Genomic DNA, 19,756 nt, shown 5'->3' on the forward strand with positions numbered 1-19,756 from the left:
TGATGCTGGGAAAGATTGAAGGCAGGAGGAGAAGGGAATGACAGAGGATAAGATGGTTGGATGACATCACCAACTTGATGGACATGAGTTAGAGCAAGCTCTGGGAGTTAGTGATGGACAGGGAAGCCTGGCATGCTGCTGTTCATGGGGTTGCAAAGAGTCGGACACAGTTGACCAACTGAACTGAAAATTTCCTCTATGTGCGTATGGCTGCATGTGCATCTGTATGTTTCATGCAGTGATGTGGTCAGAGCTATGCAATCTGAATTGGGCAGGTGGGAAACTAAGAGATAGAAGAGCTTATGTTTAGGGACACATGAAGGGTTCAGGGAGGACTTCCATCAGGAGGGGATTTGTGCTGCCCTGAAAAGCTGGGTTTGCTTTGGCAGGTGGTGGTAGGGCAGAGAAGGCTCAGGCTTGCCTCCTGCCTGTACAGTGAGGAGATGAGTGTGGCTGTAGCATTGGTAGTGCATATGTGTATTGGGGGTGGTGGTGGGAGGGGAGGAAGGCTGGGTAAAAGTAAGGTGGTCCATAGTATGGAGGGCCTCAGATACCATAAGAGAATATAGGCTGTGTTCCACTAGCAGTGGGGATTTGAGACAGTTTTGAGCAGGAGGGTGAGCTGCTCACACTTCATATCTAATATAGTCTCACTTTCCTCTAGAGAGCACATCACTTCACATCCCAGGTCCCCAGTCATGGTTTTGTGAGGCACATCCCCTTTGCATCTCCCTCTAGCATAGCACTGATACTGCCATCCTTACTAGGTGGTGTAGTCTCCTTGGAAGTCCTCTGCAGCCCTCCTTTGCCTTGCATGTAATGGGAACACCTAGCTGCAAGTTAAACCTAGTAGAATCTCATCCTTTTGTGTTCATTTCCATGACACACATTTAGAGATGCATTTAAATTACATAGGTGAAATCTTGTGTATTTAGATCAAAACAGCCCAACAAAATATTTTGCCTGTATCAAACGGTAACAAAGGTACATTTTATGTATTCAGGAAGAAATTCCATAATTGAGGCCTCTTTTACTTCAAATCAGAGGACCAGAATCAAGGTATATCTTGCTAACCAGGTGTTCAGTTCAATTCAGTTGCTCAGCCCTCTGGAAGCTGGGTCAAAAAGGACCCTCTCTGGAGATGACACTAAAAATCAGAGAGGCTCACAGGCCCCTGAGTCCAGCAAGAAGTCAAGAACGTTAAACTACAGTTCAATTCAGTCACCCAGTCTTGTCCAACTCTTTGTGACCCCATGAACCGCAGCATGCCAGGCCTCCCTATCCATCACCAACTCCGGAGTCCACCCAAACCCATGTCCATTGAGTCGGTGATGCCATCCAGCCATCTCATCCTCTGCCGTCCCCTTCTCCTCCTGCCCTCAATCTTCCCAGTATCAGGGTCTTTTCCAATGAGTCAGCTCTTCACATCAGGTGGCCAAAGTATAGGAGTTTCAGCTTCAGCATCAGTCCTTCCAATGAACACCCAGGGCTGATCTCCTTTAGGATGGACTGGTTGGATCTCCCTGCAGTCCAAGGGACTCTCAAGAGTCTTCTCCAACACCACAGTTCGAAAGCATCAATTCTTCTGCGCTCAGCTTTCTTTATAGTCCAACTCTCACATCCATACATGACTATTGCAAAAACCGGGTGTTAGGATGTTATTTAACTTACTGCTTATTTTTATTTGGGTTTTCACTAATTTTTAGGTTTTCAAGCCTATGGCTGACGCTGCTGTGAAGATTGTGGAGAAAAACGGCTTCAGTGATAAGATTAAGGTTATCAATAAGCATTCCACTGAGGTGACTGTAGGACCAGGTGAGAGCAACACATCTTGTGACAAAAGCTTTACTTGCTCTTGTGGGAGAGAGAAAAAGGTTTATTCCAGCTTCTGGGAGAGATATACCCAGGTAATTGCACAGAATTGGGACCTCTCCATGTGCTGGTCTAAAGATAAGCACTTCTCTATTAGTTTATTTCTCCACTAATTAAAATAAATGAGGAATGAGTAAACCAGAGCCAATCAAGTATATGAGTGTTGATGTAAACAAATGAAACCTTTTGCTTAAGCAGGTTGAAATACTTGTCTGGCTCAATTTATCTGGTTTTGAGTTTTATTAGACAGAAGCAAAACAGTAAAAGGTTGACAGTGAGAGGTTCGCTTAGTTCCAGTATCTGGTCTCAGTATGAGCATAAGAGATTTGCCTGTGTGACTTGGTCTTCAGATTTTCAGAATACTTTTTATAGTTTGGGAATTTGAATCAGACTTTTGACATTTCACATGCTACTGATACTGGGAGAGCGCAGTGAAAAAGATTTACAAGAGAAACTTCTAGCATGAAGTTATGGATATTAAACATGCAGTATTTTAAAAGAAGCATCTACCTAAATTTAGCATTTTTCTCACATTTGAAAAGCATTTTTTTATGGAAGATCTGGAACGTGCACAAAAGAAGGGATTGATATTCCCTTTATTTATTTTTAAAATGTACCATACATACAAAAGAGTGCACAGATCATCCCATTTTTAATCAACATTACTGAGGTATGATTTATTTATTTATTTATTTGGCCACACCGCATGGCTTGTGGGATCTTAGTTCCCTGACCAGGGATTGAACCCGGGCCCTCAGCAGTGAAAGTACAGAGTCTTAACCACTGGCTGCTAGGGAATTTCCTATTGAGGTATAATTTATATAAAGTGGATGCACCCATTTGAAGTGTATAGTTTCAGTTTTAACAAATGTAAACACAGTTGTCACCACTTCTACCATCAAGATACTAGAATGTCTCCATCGTGCCCAAAGAGATTCCTCATGACCCTTTACAGGCATTCCATCCGTATCTGTGGCCCTAGGCACTCACGCATCTGCTTTCTCCATTATAGATTAGATCTGCCTTTTCTAGAATTTTGAGTGAAATTATAGTGTGTACTTTTCTGTGTCTGCTTTCTTTTTTGTAGTACAGGGTTTTTGAGTTTTGTCCAGTGTTTTATGTATCAAGTGTTCATTTCTTTCTGTTAGTGAGCATCACTCATGTGGATACATTCCATACTCTGTTCATTGCTTTACCTACTGATGGACATGGGTAGTTTCCTGGATGGGTCTTTTGGTTCACTGATCCCTTTTTCTACAGTGTCTGATCTGCTGTCAAGCACATCTAGGGAACTTTTCATTTCTGATACTCTATTTTTCATCTTTAAAATTCCCTTTGTGGTTTTTTCTTTTTTTTAATAACTTCTGTTGTTCTTATGTATTCTTGTGTTCCTTTAAATAGTTAGCAGATTTATATTAGCTGTTTTAACATCCTTCTATTCCACTGCCTCTCTTTGTCTTTTCTGGGTTTCTTGTTTTGACTCATTTTTACCCTGGTTCTGAGTCCTGTTTTCCTTCTTTGCCTGTCTGGTAATTTTTATTCAAACGTTGTGTATATTGGGAGATTTACATTGCTAAGTGCTGAGTTTTGTTGTCTTCCCTTAAAAGCTTTGTCTGGCATGCAGTTGGGTTTCTTGCAGATATAAGCCTTTCAAGGCTTATTTTTAAGCTTTGTTGGCACAGGCTTAGAATAGCTTTAAGATAGGGTTTCTTACTTGCAGCACTGTTGACATTGTGGGTTTAGTAATTCTTTGCTGGGAAAGTTGTCCTGTGCATTGTGGAACGTTTACTCCTGGCCTCTTAACTGGTGGAAGCTCATAACATCTCCTTCCTCAGCACCATTTGTGCCTATCAGAAATGTCTCCAGGTATTGCCAAATGTGCCAAGTGTGGGGTGTGTGCATGCAAAATCTCACCCTGTTGAGAACCCCTCCTCTAGGGCTGCTTCAGCTATACTAGTACAGCGTGACCTTTCTGGGGTCTCTGCTGAGAGCCTGGGTCATGGCTGATCAGAACTAGAATGTTGCTCAGTCCTCTGAGCTCTGACAATTGCTCAGGTTATAGCTACATGGTCATCCTTTGCCCAGCCTTCTAGAGGCTTACCCTACGTGTGTGTGTTTGGATATATTCAGCAAGAGACATGAGGGGAGCCTTGTGCAGATTTCCGAAGCCCTTTTCCCATGTAGCTTCCTCTCCGACTCTCACTCCCCTGAACTCGTCTCTTCTGTCTCATTTAGCAAGACACTTTGCTTGGCTTCTCACTATGTGGACAAAGGTCTGGAAAGTGCCTGCCGGCTGGGAGCCAGGGCAACAAGGGTTCACTTTGTTTCCTGCTGTTCACTGTCCAAAAACACTTGTTTTATATATTTTGCCGTGTTTTCTAGTTGATTATGATGGTAGATAAGTCTGAACCCAGTTACTCCATTTTGACCCAAGGTGGAGAACGTGTGGCATGTCACTTATTCTGTGCCCTGTCCTGTGCCACCTCCAGACTGTGTGTTCACACACTCAGCTTTCTTAATATCTTTCTATGTAGTGATTTTAACCGCAATAATGAAATAATTATGTAATTACGTATTTAATGTTTCTATCGCCACACAGCTGAAGCATCCTGAACTCATGGGCTGTGTGATCTTACTAATTATTCCATTCCATGATTTGGCACAGGGCCTGGCACATGGAAGAATTCAGTCATATTTGTTTAGTGAGTAGACTGTCAACTTTGCTTGGTCCTTAACTTGTGGTAAATGGGAAACACTGCAGCTTCGATACTGCTGCAGTTCAGGCCTTCTGAAAACTCTCTCTTCCCAGGCCGCAGGGACATCTCCCAGTCTTTGTTCTCCTTTGCAGCTTCCTTCCTACTCCCAAATGCTTATTTCCAAGCTTCTGTTCTGAGCTCTTTTAAAAAACGGCATCTGGGTTTGTTACCTGTTCCCCCAAGATGGATTACGCACCAAGATGTGTAGTGGCCGACTTGGGGCGGCATTTATTCGTCCATCTAGTCATTTGGTGAAAATGTCTGAGGCCCCTGGGGTAACCGCCCCCACTCAGGCTCCCCCTGCATGTCTGTTCCCTTCTACAGTAGCATTCACAGGCTCTCAAGAAGTATTTCTTGAAATCCATTGAATCATAAAGCTTTATCTTTGAAGCAGATTTGGACAGTAAATCATTTTAAGTTACATAATTGGCTTAAAAAGTATTCACAAGGTAGGATTGGCAGGGCTTGGTGATTGATTGGGATGTAGGGTGACAAAGAGGGAGGGTTCAAGCATTTAGCTGACGTTTGTTGACTGTTTTGGGGTGCTGCTAGGCATTGTCCTAGGCCCTGGGGTGCAGAGGTCACCAGGCCAGTCAGGGTACCATCCTGGAGCTGGCCAGTGATGCCCATGTTTCAGGACTCTGTGATTGGTGGTGCCATTCATTGAGCAGAAACATTGGACAGAGAAGCACGTGTGTGAGTGGGTTGGTCAGCTTAGTTTGGGACAGTGTATTTCACTTGGAGTCTCCCTTGATATCAGAGAGGATGGGCAGTGACTTGGAGGGTGGTCTGTGTACCAGGAGATAGAAGTTTCTTCTCAGCCTCTTTTCATGTCGTGCTGCCTTTGAGCACACATGTACTTCACAGGAACTGGACAGGCTTACCTCTGTTATCTAATTACCACCACCATGTGAAGCAGATCTCGTGACCAACCCCTCTTTTACAGATGAGGTGACTGATGGTCAGGACTGAAGGTTCAAGGTTAGAAAGTGGGATCCAGGCCCAGGACTCTATGACTCAAGGCTCATGCTGTCTCTGCTACACTTGCCTTTGAACTCTTAATGCTGTTCTTTTCTTGCATCACCCATCCTTGTCCTCTGTGTAGGGAAGATGAGTGGGCTTTGTCAAATTATAATTCATGAGCCATTAGGAGTATTTACAGTTAATTCTTCATGATGAATACACCTTCCAAAGTCAGTTTTGTTTCGGCTCATTAAAAATTGTAATTGTAGAAGTAACATTACAATTGTATTATGGAGGTTTAAAAAGTAGAAAAGCAGAAAGACCTTCCATAATCCTGCTATCCAAAAAAACTGTTATTTAGGGGATTGTTTGGCAGCAAGAAACTAACTTGATTCAGGGGGATTTAATATAATGAACTGGGGCCTCTGAGTTCTGGATCTCAGTTGTATCTTTAGGTATCAGTGGAATCAACCTCTGTCTTACTTTGATTTTCTCTCCTCTGCAGCCTAGAAATATTTGAAGTACCAGCATTCAGTCTCTGCTTTTCAAATCATTTTTGCTAATTTAATAGTTAATAATTTAATTGTTTGTATCTCTCCAATTTGCTAATAAAAATGAAAACATTTTCATATAGTTGATTGATTTGCTTTCTATTTTGAATTGTCTGTTTTTTGCCTGGTGTTCTTTTGGAATGTTTGTAGTTTTTTTTGTTTGTCTGTTTTAAATCAGTTTTACAAGCCCCTTGCAATATTAAATAGAAAAATTGAAAGAGTAGTACAGTGAACACCCATGTTCTCTTAAGCAAGACTTAATCAGTTGCTGGCATTTTGACATACACATGCATACCAAGGTGGATTTTATTTTTTTTCTGAACTGTTGGGAAGTCAGTTGCAGACATGATGACACTTCTAAACACTTCAGCATATGTGTGTGCTTTTAGTTATAATGACCTATTAACCTTTTTTTTTACGTATTTGTTGTAAATATTTGCTCTAATCTGTTGCTTGCTTCTGACTCTTCCCTTGTGTTTCTCAGATGGTGACATGCCATGCCGTGCCAACATCCTGATCACGGAGCTGTTTGACACGGAACTGATTGGGGAGGGAGCCCTGCCCTCCTATGAGCATGCACACAGGCATCTTGTGCAGGTAGGGGACTGCAGCTGCCCTCGGGCAAATTGGTGTGATCTCACATGGCTTTTATCACTGCACAGTACTCTGCACAGCCCCAGCCCCAGAACCTCTCTGTATCCCCTCGGGCACCCTTTGATTCCTATGAGATTTTGGTTCTCCTCAGTCATGACTTCCTCTTGAATGCTGAGTCTTAGTAGGTTAGAGTCAAAAGACTAGAAACTATCTTCAGATTCAGTTCAACAAGCATTCTTACACTGTGTATAAGGTCTTCTAGCATCCAGGGAGAAGTGTAAGATGTCCTTCTTGCTTCTAAGATCCACCAGTCAGCAGTGGTGAGGACTTAATGGGCCGAATGGAGAGGTAGGCAGAAGCACTGCTGATGTTTGGTTTAAGGCCAGTGGAAAAAGTCAAGGGTCAGGAGGGAGATGAGGGCCTGCACAGAGAGGGTGGAATCTGGGAAGGCGCTGAGGAAAAGGAGAGATGTCCCAGGCCGAGGACCTGTTTAGTGGGTAGTGAGAGCACCGGTCTGTGGTGCTTGTGAGCTCACAGTGGAAAATGGGTAGAGGGTAGGCCTTGAATGCCAGGCTGTTGATAACCTTGAGTGGTGATAGCCTTTGACAGTTGTTTTGAGAAGGGAAAGATATACTGAACATGTTAGTTCAGAGACGTTGGCCTTGTTTTTTTATGAACATAAACGGGGAGGTAGAGACTGAGGCAGAGGCCAGCTGGGAAGGCATGTGTGTCTGCTGCTTCTGCCGACACCTGCCATATGGGCAGCATTCTCATGAGCCTGTAACTGTCCTAGCCTGGAACTCTCTTTGGGGGCGCTTAGTCTCCCTGAAGAGAGGAAGGAGGCTCCTCCCAATGCAATTGGTGCCTGAGTCCACACTGCTCACATGGTCAGCATGTGAGGTAATTGTCCTGCGGATTCCCATACTGTGTGAGATGTCGTGTCATTTCCAAAATACAGAATTCTGTGTTTGAAATTATTTTTTCTCTGCATTAAAGCCATCAATTAGATGAATCCTTGAAATAGAGAACAAGGATATTTAGAGTTATGTTAATGTTGTCCAGTTTGTCTTTCTCTGATTCATCTCATAATTAAAAGGTGCACTAGCAGCTATCCTCAGCTTCCTCTCCCAGTTGGCCCATAGCAGCCAGGTGTTTGCTGTCCACTCTAATCATTGTCCCTATCTGCCCAGCCTGAACTTGAAGGAGCTATGGCAACATGGTCTCCAGTACCTTGTCCCTCGTCCTGCCACATTGAAGGTCATGAAACTGGGGCACTGGGGTGTCTGACAGACCATGTGGTGTTGCAGTGGCCCAGGAATTGGTCTCAGGAGACACCTTTATTGGTGCCTTCATTTTGCTGGGCCCTTTTTAGGTACCAAGAATATGAAGGTGAGCTCCTGGCAAGGCAGATAGGTGGACAGGTGGTCACAGTACGGTTTGGGGTCCGCTCTGATGGTAGTTGGTGGGGTGAGGTCTTGCCCACCCTGCTGGGGGAGGGTGGGGAGACCCCTAGTGCTTGGTGTGTAGAGGGTGTCGGATGAATGTATTGGAGGGTTGGAGGAAAACTGGATGAGAGGCTGCAGCCACAGCCAAGTCGGCAGTGCCCAGCCAGGAGGTCAGGTCGGTTGAGGATGGACACTTGTCTACTGGGCTGTGCCATAAGAAGGTTCTAGTGTCCGGGTGAGAGCTGCGCTGAAGGGAAGCTCTGAGCCTAGTGCTAGGATTTCTATTTAACAGGAAGACTTAGACTCTTTCTTCAAAGTCTGTGTGGGAGTTAATCAGCATGATGACAATTAAGGTTTATTTTTGAAATATTCAAGAGTGTCAGGTAACTAGGAACTTAGCTGACATAAATGATCTTAGACATAATGTGTGTTCTTTCTGCAGTCTAGTTTCTTCCTTTCCCAAGGGCTTTGGGCTGAAAACAGTTCAGTGTCCTAATAGTGATAAGGCGTTAGATGTTACTAAACTTGCCTCGTATTAGGGAATAAATCTCTTTTGCTCAATGGGAATTACTGTGGGTCAGTGTAACTGGTTATTTTTTTGTTCTTTTGTTATACTTTTTGAATATAAACTTAGGCAAATTGTGAAGCAGTGCCTCACAGAGCAACCGTCTATGCACAGCTGGTAGAGTCCAGGAGGATGTGGTCATGGAATAAGCTGTTTCCCATCCGTGTTCAGACCAGCCGTGGAGAGCGGGTCATCATCCCCCCCTTGGAACTGGAGAGGTGCCCTGGCGCGCCCTCTGTCTGCGACATTCAGCTAAACCAGGTGTCGCCCGCTGACTTCACCATCCTCAGCGACGTGCTGCCTATGTTCAGGTACCAAGGGGCCACCTAGGGTCATGGCGCTTGGAGACACTTGGTAGAATTAGGTCTTTGGCAGTCGTTATTGTATTCATTTTGACATCAGGAGTCCATTGCAAACAAGTCTCATTGCAGGTGAGGTTACCATAAAAGCTTAAAAATGGACTGTGTGAGCTTAAAATCTGCCTCAGTTCCCAAATGTTCTTTACAGTGTGGACTTCAGCAAGCAAGTCAGTAGCTCAGCAGCCTGCCATAGCAGGCAATTTGAACCGCTAGTGTCTGGCCGAGCTCAGGTGGTTCTCTCCTGGTGGGACATTGAAATGGACCCTGAGGGGAAGATCAAGTGCACCATGGCCCCCTCCTGGGCACACTCAGACCCAGAGGAGCTCCAGGTAAGAGGCAGGAGCTAACTAAACACATTTTCATGGAAATCAGCAAGTTGTCATCCACTTTTGGTCCTGGGGAAGGAGCATGTTGGGTCTTAGATTCACAAGCATTTAGAGACAGAAGGGACTGAGTTCATGACCAGCACCAGTGGTCACAGTGAACCACTGGGCAGCTTTTGTGTGCTGGCTCTCCTGTGTCTTGGCACAGCCACTGTTAGACCTGGCCCCTAGAGTAATCCCAGGGGACCTCAGATTAGCTTGGAGTAGAGAACTACTCTGGGAGATACAAACTCAGGGAGATAGTGAAGGACAGAGGAGCCTGGCGTGCTGCAGTCCTCGGGGTTGCAAAGAATCAAACCCGACTTAGCAGCTGAACAGCAGAGAACAACAGCCTGTCTGCAGCCTCATTTTCTGTGACCTTAAAATCTACCTTCAGTTCAATGGAAAGTGGGGAGGATGTGACATACAGAAAAGGAAATACATATTTAATTCCATATTTTATTCCTCTTTAATGTGTGGAAAGCTGTTCAGCCTCACTCATAAGAACCATGCAGATTTAAAATGCAATGAAATACCATTTTTCACCTGTTAGTGAATAAAGTTCAGAGTCTGCAGACTATTGGTGGAGCCGTGGGGCAGAACAGGAAAGTGATGGTCAGAGCGTCACAGAGTGCAGTGAGGCCTACAGTATGGCAGGATGTAAAGTGACGCCACTTCTAAATATTTAGGCTCTGGTTGGATCTGCATATGTATAGCATGGCATGTGTACCGGGATGCTCACTGCAGCCCTACTCTAATGGAAAAGACTGGAACAGCCTAGAGGCCACCAGCAGGGACTAGCTAAGTCAGTTTTCCTGCATGCTCAGAGGGCAAGGTGGCTCTCTCTGCACTGGTGTGGGAACGTCTCAAGGATAGATCAAGTGAAACAACGAGAGGTACAGAATAGCGCGTGTGGTGTGATCGTGGGGGAAAAATGTATGTGTTTCTGAGTGTATATGTGTGGTGTGTGTATATGAGGGTATCTTCGGAGGAATTCACAGAAATTGGTAAAAAAGGTTGCTTCTGGGAAGGGGGCTGAGGTTAGGGATGGAAAGGAGGCTTACTTTTCACTCCATGAGCCTTTTATATCTTTTGAATTTTCTCTCATATGCATGTTATCCACCCCTCTATACACACTGGAGCTTCCCAGGTGGCACTAGTGGTAAATTATCCACTTGCCAGTGCAGAAGACACAACAGACTTGAGTTTGATCCCTGGTCAGGAAGATCCCCTGGAGTAGGAAGTGGCAACACATGTCAGTATTCTTGCCTAAAAAATACCATGGACAGAGAAGCCTGGTGGGCTGCAGTCCCTGGGGCTGCAAAGAGTCGGAGACGACTGACTGAGCATTATGCACAAGGGGAAGAAAGTGGGAAAGATGCTTTAGGGCCAAGGAATCAAATCTTCCCTCTAGCTGGGAGGCCTTGGGCACCATCCTCTGTGTATTCTGATTTCAGTTACCACTTGCTGGTCACTGGCTTTGTTTTGATTGCTCAGCTGATGGTTCGGGGTGTACACATGATGACTTGATGGAAGGCCTTAGCATCTCCCCAAGTTCCTGAGTTCCACAGGGTCATGACTGCTGCGGGATTTCAGTCAGTCCTCCTGGGCCCTTGAGCTGCCCGGCTCCACTCTTCATAGCCTCAGTCCACTGCAGGCTGTGTGTGTGTGTGGTATGGGTTGGGGGTGGGGGAGAATTCTCCCACAGAATTCAGATCGACACTGGGCTGCTTTCTTCTTCTCCAGGAGTGTGGTAGTTGCAATACTAGCATAAGAATTTCATTAAAATGTTAACGATTCTTATTTGCATATCTTCAGAGTGTTCCTGTGTGTAGTTTCTCCTTGAATCCTCATATAAGACCCCCTGGGTAACTACAGAGAGCCTGGCCCAGTGTCAGGAGCAGGACCTCATGTCTAAGCAGCAGTGGTGGGTGCTTGTCTCCAGGTCTCCTGGCTGTGGGGCTTGTGTCCTCCCTCTGCCAGTGGTGACTTTTGGACTGTTTAGAGTTTGAAGAGCTGCTAATGAGTCTCCCTCAGGACTTCACTGAGCTGCCCTTAATCAGCCTCAGATAGTGGCTTCTGTCACAGCTCTTTAGCATTCGGATCTGGGAGTCTGGTGTGTGGGAAGGACATGGTGACAGGGAAGTATCGCGGGAGCCCGGGAGGGGTCAAGGAGGGCATAGTAAAGGATGAATAACAAGTTTTAGAGAATCTTTTTCCCCCCCTCCTTGTTACTGTTTATTATCCCCAGAGTGTATCTGGTTAGATTTGATTCCTAGCTTTTACCTTCAGGGGTTTCCCTTGTGGCTTAGCTCATAAAGAATCCACCTGCAGTGCAGGAGACCTGGGTTCCATCCCTGAGTTGGGAAGGTCCCCTGGAGAAAGGAAAGGCTACCCACTCCGGTTTTCTGGCCTGGAGAATTCCATGGACTGTATGGGGTTGCAAAGAGTCAGACATGACTGAAGAGTTAGACACGACTGAGCGACTTTCACTTTCACCTTCAAATAGACATCTTCGAGAGATAGGAATGGCATTCACTGGACTTTAAGTTAAATTCAAGATCGGGTAGGATAAACTGGGAGAAAAAAAATGCAGCAAGAGAGTTGCAAGTTAAGTTTCATTTGAAGCCAAGTGAGGATTATAGCCTCTAAGATCGCTCTGAGGAGCTGCTCTGAAGGAGGAGAAGGAGGAGTGTGTGTGTGTGTGTGTGTGTGTATGTGTGAGTGTTTGTGTGTGTGTGTGTGTGTGTGTGTGAAGATCAGTATATATGTGATTTTAATGAAAGGGAGATACTTGCAGTTAAGTACACATTCTGGCAGAAGGTTATTGTTAGTCATCGGGTATCTCTGTTAATGAATTTAGTGCTTTTCTGGATATGAGAATATACAAGAAATTGGGTTCATAAGGTTTTCTGAAAATAACTGTCTGAAGCCCTGTTCTGCGAGCTTTTCCCAGAGCATTGGCTCTCTCATTCCTGATTTCTACCCTAAACTCCTTTCAGGATATGTGAAAGTAGGGACTAAAGTGGCTAGTTAATTTGTTCTTATAGAACCAGTGGTGAACAAACAGTATTTGGTTGCTAAATGCCCTCCTGAGAAGTGGTGCTGGCTATTTTTCCGATTTTTTATTTTGAAAATTCTGAATCCATAAAGTAAGTGAAAACGAACATCAGTATGCTCTCTACTTAAATTTACCAGTTGTTAATGTTTACCATATTTGCATTCTCCCTCCCTCCTTCCAACTCCACCCTTCCCCCTCCGCCCCAACACACACACAGGGCAGGGGCTGGAGTCCCCTCATCTGAGCCCACCCTAAAGACCACTGCTATCAGCTACATTCTATCTTCCTAAAGCCAGCAGTGTTCCATGAAGTTTTTGGGCCTTTAGCATTTCTAATTTGAAAATTTTCTTTATCTCTTTGGCCATAGTAGCAATGTGTAGTTCACACAGTGGTCTCCCAGCAAATTGGTTTTTGGCTTGGGTTTTGGCCCCGGGATTTGATGCATTGCCCTTGTTGCAGCTTGGTGACAGCTGATTCTCTTCCTGTTTCAGTGGCGGGACCACTGGATGCAGTGTGTGTACTTCCTACCACAGGAGGAGCCTGTTGTCCAGGGCTTAGCCCTCTGCCTGGTAGCCTACCACGACGACTACTGTGTGTGGTATAGCCTTCAGAAGACCAGGTGTGCCTCCGGCCTTGTGGGGTGGGACACTAGGCTTGTGACATTGTCTGTTGATGTAAATTCCCTCCACGGACCCTGTAGAGATTTTGAATGGGCACATTTGTATCTGAACCAAATAAGGGCAAAAGTTTGTGGCTGGGTGCCTGTTTGTGTGTACTGAGAAGAGGCTACCCTGGTGGTAGGACCCCCATTTGGGGCAGATATATATATGAGAAGTCTTGAATTGGAGGGCCTCCAACCCTAAGGCCCACTCGAAAGCCAGTGCCTAGATTCATGTCCCCTAGAGGACCATGGATGTGTCCCCTCTCCCAACTTGAGTTCCCTGGTGCAGGTCCCTGTGCTGTGCCTTCATGCTCGCCATTGCCTAGCAGGTCATCACCCTGTATCTGTTCATTTTCTGATCCAGTCCTGAAAAGAATGGGAGAGTCCACCCAGTGCGCCCCGTGTGTGACTGCCAGGCTCACCTGCTCTGGAACCGACCTCGGTTTGGAGAGATCAATGATCGGAACAGAACTGATCAATACATCCAGGCCCTGAGGACAGTGAGTATCCAGCCCTTTGGGTGGTCACAGGCCAGAAGGGGTTTGTCCTGTGGACCCCAGCCCACTGCTCACTTATGATCAGTTGGTTTTGTCTTCTGTGCTCTCCTGTCTGTCCATGAGTAGCTTCAACCAGCTCCTACTGGGTGGGTGTTTGAGCCGAGGCTGGGAGCTTGTTTCTGGATCAGAAGGGACTGGTTCTCTGCTCTTCTGTAGGAGCCTCTCCCTGGCCCTTGCTATTGTCCCTCTGGACACTTTGCTTTTATGGTCACCAGCAGTTCCTTTGGCGATCCTTATGGGTTCAGCCACCCCATTATTCCTCTCATTTTCTGTTTTCTTTCTAAAATGTTCTAGATTGTAAATCTGGTTATATAGCTCTTCTGAAAAACCTTTGCTCCCTGCTGCCTATAGAAGGGGTCTTAGCCTGGGGACCACAAGGTTTGGATGGGGGTCTCTGGACCCCTTGGAGTTGTATGCAGAAATATGTGTGCTGGTATGCACATGCCTGCATTTTGTCGGGGGTGGGTGGGGAGGATCCCAGACATTCTGAGTTTCTCTCAGAGGGATCTGTGACCCACAAAGGCATCCCTGATGTGAGGAGTCATTCGACATGCCCGTGGCTGTCCGTGCTGTGACTTTACAGGGAAGAGGCCTGTGGTCGTGACTTGGGGGTGGCCTCCGATAAACAGGGCAGGCCTTCAGTGGGGCCTTCTAGGATGGCTTGAGGAGAGTCTCCTGACAGTGGGGTCTCAATGGGGAGAGGTGAGGCAGAGGGTGTGTTGGAGGGTGAGGCTGGTTGCCACCGGGGCCTGGGAGGCAGGTTTGACCATTGTTGGGGCACAGGAAAATGCAGCCAGGCCATGTGGGCGATGGAGTGAGGAGGAGATGGGACTGAATGATCACAGAGTGGGTTAGAGGGTCAGATGGAAAACGTGCCTTTCAGTTTGTCAACAAGAATTTTCTCAACATTGTAAGAAAATCTGTGCTGAGGTTGCTCTTTTCCTGCAGGTGCTGAAGCCGGACAGTGTCTGCCTGTGCGTCAGTGATGGCAGTCTGCTGTCCATGCTGGCCTATCACCTTGGGGTGGAGCAGGTACTGGCCGTGTGCCTTCTGCCAGCTTCCTGATGACACTCTTTAGTCACAGTTTTGTGACTAAAACTCTTTGCAAATGCAGCTGCCACATACATTGTGGGTGTGCTTGGGTTGGTATCTGAGGGGTTGTTGCCTCAGGTGCAGGCAGGAGTCAGACTATAGCTGTTGCCATGTAGCTGCAGCTCCTGAGTCTGAATCCGGGGTCAGCACAGAATGTTGTACTATCCGGGGGGATCGTGAGCACAGACGTAGTTGGTTAGGTGTTGTCCTTTGCTTTGGAGTTGCTTTTCATGTGGGATTGTGGTTTCCCAACCAGCGATGGCACCCATACCCCCTGCATTGAAAGTGTGGAGTCTTAACCCCTGGACCACCAGCGAAGTCCCTGGAGTTGCATTTTAATCTGTTTATTTACTTTTTCTGTTAAGTGCATCTCTTACAACTAATATGATATTCCCTTTAGGTATTTACAATAGAGAACTCAGCAGTTTCTCATAGACTGATGAAAAAAGTAAGTGATAATTGTCATTATTGAAATCATGTGGGGACCTGTGGGGCTTGCCTTCCTGAGTCTGGGATCGATTGCTTTGAATCAGTGTCAGTGCCGAGGGAATTGGGGGAAGTAGCAGCTGCCAGTAACTCTCGTGACTCCTGAGTCGAGAGCTGCCCTGGAAGTCTTCTGGAGCTGTCGTTGAATAGCAGTGAGCAAAGTTTAGACTCTACTTTGTGTTTTGTGGCTGAAGAAGTATAGGCTTTTCTCCTCACTTCACTTAAAACTAAAAAACCAAAACTCCTTGCAGTAATAGAACTAAAGTTTTGTTTCTGGGACACCAGCACCCGGGGAGTCACTGCTCACAAGCTGTCCTGACTGCTTGGTTCTGTGATGGTGTTTCACATCCTGGCCAGTGACTGGTTTTGATTTCCTTTCTGAAGGATAACCCACCCCACCAGGACTACAAGCCTACTTCTGAGCCTTGCCAGTGTGCCTGCAAGAGAAATTTCTATTGCTCTTAAGACATTTTGCTCATGATGTCACCTGCAGTCTGTAGGAGGCCCTTGGAGGGGAGAAGTTCAGCAGAGTAGCTGAAAGTGGTGCTCCAGAACCGTTTGGCCAGAGAACTGCACACAGATAAAGCAACTCTGAGATGTGTTCTTTTTCTCAATGAAACCAACACTTTTGTTTTCTAAGATCTTCAAGGCCAACCACTTGGAAGACAAAATTAATATAATAGAGAAACGGCCTGAATTATTAACACCTGCAGACTTGGAGGGTAAAAAGGTGAGTAGAGAGCGCTGTGCATTTGCTCTAGATAGCACAGTTCTGAGATGGCCTGACTGCCCCCTTCTCTGGGCCTCACTGTGGGTCCCCAGAGATGCTTGATGAATGAATACTTGCATTGCTCTCCAATCGCTGCTCCTTCAGCAAGAGCAGGATGGCTCTGCTGGGATGGACAGAGACACACAGTGTCCCCTCCCTTTTTCCGTCACAGCACTGCTCCTGAACCCAGGCTGTGGTGAGAACCCCGAGTCCCAACCACTAGGCCACCAGGGAACTCCTGAAAATCTTTCTAAAGCACATTCCTTCTCATATTAAGCCCTGATTAAAGCTTTTAGTGATCCCCTCTTGCCTCCAAGGCATAGTTCAGTCTCCTTTTCCTGTCATCAGCTGCCTTTGGGTGACCTGGCTCCTCTCCACTGCTGTGGCCTCTTCCTTTACTGTCCTACCCTACCTGCTCATCTGGTGAGCTCCCAGAAGGGCCTTGCTCTCATTGTCATTCACACTCCTGCTTTGGCCTCTGCCCACACCTCTGCCTGGACTCCCCACTCTTTTGCTTTTCTGTCTCCTGTTCATGCATTTATTCATCTGATCAACAAACCTTCACTGACATCTGCTCTGGGCCAGGCACTGTGCTGGGAATACTGTGTCTGCCGGTGTCCCCACTTCTCTGGTCTACGAGCCTGGTGAGGGAGACAGACTAGCACTGACAATGAATTGTCAGGATAAAGCTTTGAGTAGGATTTCCAGGATGCCATCCTGGAAGCTCTTCCTGAAGCTCTTACTTCTAGGGTCCCTCTGTGAGCCCCTTCCTTGCTTCTGTCAGAGACTACCGCACTCTCTGAGGACGGCGCCTAGCCTCGTCTGCTCCCTTTTTCCATTCTGCGCTCCTGAGGGCAGGGCTTGTGTCTGTTTCTCATCTTTGTATCCTCAAGGGTAGGTGCAGGCCTTGACTTGCGTGTGGACTGACTGACCGACCAAGTGGGTGAGTGAGTGAAAAAATGAATGTGCCTGTGAAACTTGTCCTTTATTACTCAGCTGAATCCTTCTGATACCTGGGCCTGCTTCTCTCTGATCGGCAGGTTTCTCTCCTGCTGGGTGAGCCGTTCTTCACCACCAGCCTGCTTCCGTGGCACAACTTGTACTTCTGGTATGTGCGGACTGCTGTGGACCAACACCTGGGGCCTGGCGCTGTGGTGATGCCCCAGGCTGCCTCACTGCACGTGGTGGTCGTGGAGTTCAGGGTAGGCCACCCGGAGGTTTTCTTGGCAGGGGGTGGGGAGTTGTTTTCTTGTGTGGACCTTGAATGCAGGTGGAGCACCTAGGGTCTTAATGGTTTGAACCTCTGTTTTTCTGTATCAGCACACCTCAGGGCTGAATAGAAGAGGCTCGCCTTTGTAAAAATGAAGTAATTTAGCACATGAAATGGAAATGGTTGTGTGTTGTCATTTTACAATTACGGCTTATCAGAATAATTTTAAAATATAAATTAAGAGTTTCAGAAGACAAGCTGTGCAGCTTGCTCTGCTCTCATTAAGAGCTGAGGCTCCAGTTGTTAAAAGCATTTTGAGATGGGCAAGTCAGCTTCCTTATGCAAGAAAAATTGAAAAGCTTCATTTTCATTTTCTCATCAAAGCAGAACCATAGTCAAAAAGTCATTTTGGGAAAGGTATTTTTTATTAAAAGGATTTTGAAATGCTTTTAACCTGAAATACAGAGTGAACTTCATTTGATGTCTCTTTGATAAGGATGGCTTTATCCCTTGGTAGCTTAGTGGTTCTGTCACTTAATTTTTTGGCCATTTCTTCTGCGTTAACTTATTTACTTGACCAGATTTCCACAAGAATTCTGGTTTTCATGGCCAGTGAGGGACTGTGGAGAACGATGCTGTTCCCAGGTATATGTCCCAGAGACAGAGGATACTGAGTGACCGGGTTGACTAACCTCTGGTTTCCTCCCAGGATCCTGTCGTCCTCACACTCTCTTTATGGGCATAGAGGCTCAAGAAATGGTTGACAGAGTTCTTCCCAATGAATCAGTGTTCAGGATGGACAGGGAGGGGTTAGAGAGCCTGTCTGAGTAGCTCTGGTCAGCTGTCCCTCAGTGGAGAGGGTTTGGGATCAGGAGAGGCTTTGCAGGTCTGAGGAACCATCCTGGGTCTTTGGTGTCTTTGGGTCCCTTCAGCTGTGGGAATCTCTTCCAGGCCTGTGGGAGCAGCAAGATGTGCCTCAGGTGTGGAATTGGGGCAGCCCCAGCCTCTTACCCTTCCTACTCTTGTCACTACACTTGGTGTGCCTGAGTGGGTGTCGACATCTATGTGCTGTCCCACAGAACCATGGCCGTGCCTGCCCACCCACCCCCATTGGGTGGATGTGGGTGTTGGCATGCCCTGGCGGGTGGGTGTCAGTGAAGGCTGTACCTTCCTTTCAGGACCTGTGGCGGATCCGGAGCCCCTGTGGTGACTGTGAAGGCTTCGATGTGCACATCATGGATGACATGATTAAGGTATGCAGGGCCGCAGCTCCCGCCACCGTGTTCCATCCACACTCCATCGGGCCACAGGCTTCTGAAGGGGATGTCTGGCTTCCATGGAGGGACCTGGGTTGGGCAATGTGGGCAGTATGCAGAGAGCTCCTCTGCTGGGGGCAGCAGGGACAGGCATATCTGTTCTACTTGGTTCACCGTGAGCATGAACCTGAGAGCCACTGCATCTCCAAGTCTGGCTGGTGTTAGGCCATTCTCAGCCTGGGACTGTAATCCCTGAATCAGAATTTTGGGCTGGGGCCCGTCTGTCAGCAGACCACTGGAACCACTCCTGCCAGTGTCAGCAGGTAGTTCTTGTTTGGGATGGCCTCTCTAGAAGGCGATTTTGGCAACCTTCTGAGCCAGCTGTTTTCATTCTGGGGACTCCATTTCAGGGGAAGGTGCTTGAGGGTGGAGGTGGGTGGGATGTAGAAGGAGGGTTCCTGCAGGGTTATCTGTACATTTGTAGGGGATCCAGCCAGCCACCAGGGTCTGCAGCTCCCAGAAACGAGGGCAGTCATGAAAGTGCCAACAATACTTGGCCGGAATAGATGTGAAGAGTCACGAGCCCTATGAGAAGGGCAGGACACCATCACATTTTTATATATTAAGAAAATTCACAAATGTAATAACTGTAAATGGAAAGTGACCTGTACAAAGTATATGCAACATTAAAATTTTGTTTTAATTATAAAAAAAATTACACGTGTAGTGAAAAAGGGGTGGAGTGCAGACACCAAAATGTTAGTTTTGTGATAGGAAGTGGTTAGTTTTTTCCTCCCTTTTGTTTCTTTCTGTTTACATTTTCTACAGTGATTGTGGATTCCTTGTGTAAACATTTTTTAAGTAAAAAAAATCCGGGGGACATTTGCAGTTTTTCATCTTACCTGCCTGTCCACAGCAGACCACTGACTGTTCCATGCTCCTGGGAACACCACACACTCTAGCTCCCTCTGGCCGCTTCTCAGGCTCCTTCCTGGATTCCTCCCCTCTTCTTATCCCCTGAGGTGTCCTGTGTTCTAGGGCTCCCCGAGGTCCCTGCCCAGACCCCTGTGTCTGTTTCCATTCTCTCTATTTGCTGGCCATTGCCTGCCTGTCTCCTGAGCTCTGACCAAATAGCTGAGAGCAGTGACTCCACTGAGATGTCTTCAGGCGCTCCTACCCACTGCCTCCAGAACCACC

At 46.6% G+C, this 19,756-nt stretch overlaps 1 protein-coding gene across 4 annotated transcripts in view; it reads left to right on the forward strand.

Moving 5' to 3' along the window:
- PRMT7 (protein arginine methyltransferase 7) overlaps positions 1–19,756 on the forward strand; it is a 40,769-nt gene that overhangs the window by 17,319 nt on the left and 3,694 nt on the right. For 3 of the 4 annotated variants that reach the window (NM_001101990.2, XM_005218569.5, XM_024978199.2), the window contains 11 exon segments: positions 1,707–1,815; positions 6,627–6,739; positions 8,816–9,057; positions 9,254–9,434; positions 13,020–13,147; positions 13,554–13,689; positions 14,695–14,778; positions 15,239–15,286; positions 15,965–16,054; positions 17,134–17,295; positions 18,482–18,556. In NM_001101990.2, coding sequence (NP_001095460.1) covers positions 1,707–1,815; positions 6,627–6,739; positions 8,816–9,057; positions 9,254–9,434; positions 13,020–13,147; positions 13,554–13,689; positions 14,695–14,778; positions 15,239–15,286; positions 15,965–16,054; positions 17,134–17,295; positions 18,482–18,556 — 1,368 coding nt within the window. 4 annotated transcript variants of the gene reach the window in all.

Source organism: Bos taurus, chromosome 18 (genome assembly GCF_002263795.3).
Source record: "Bos taurus isolate L1 Dominette 01449 registration number 42190680 breed Hereford chromosome 18, ARS-UCD2.0, whole genome shotgun sequence".
Taxonomy (NCBI): Eukaryota; Metazoa; Chordata; class Mammalia; order Artiodactyla; family Bovidae; genus Bos; species Bos taurus.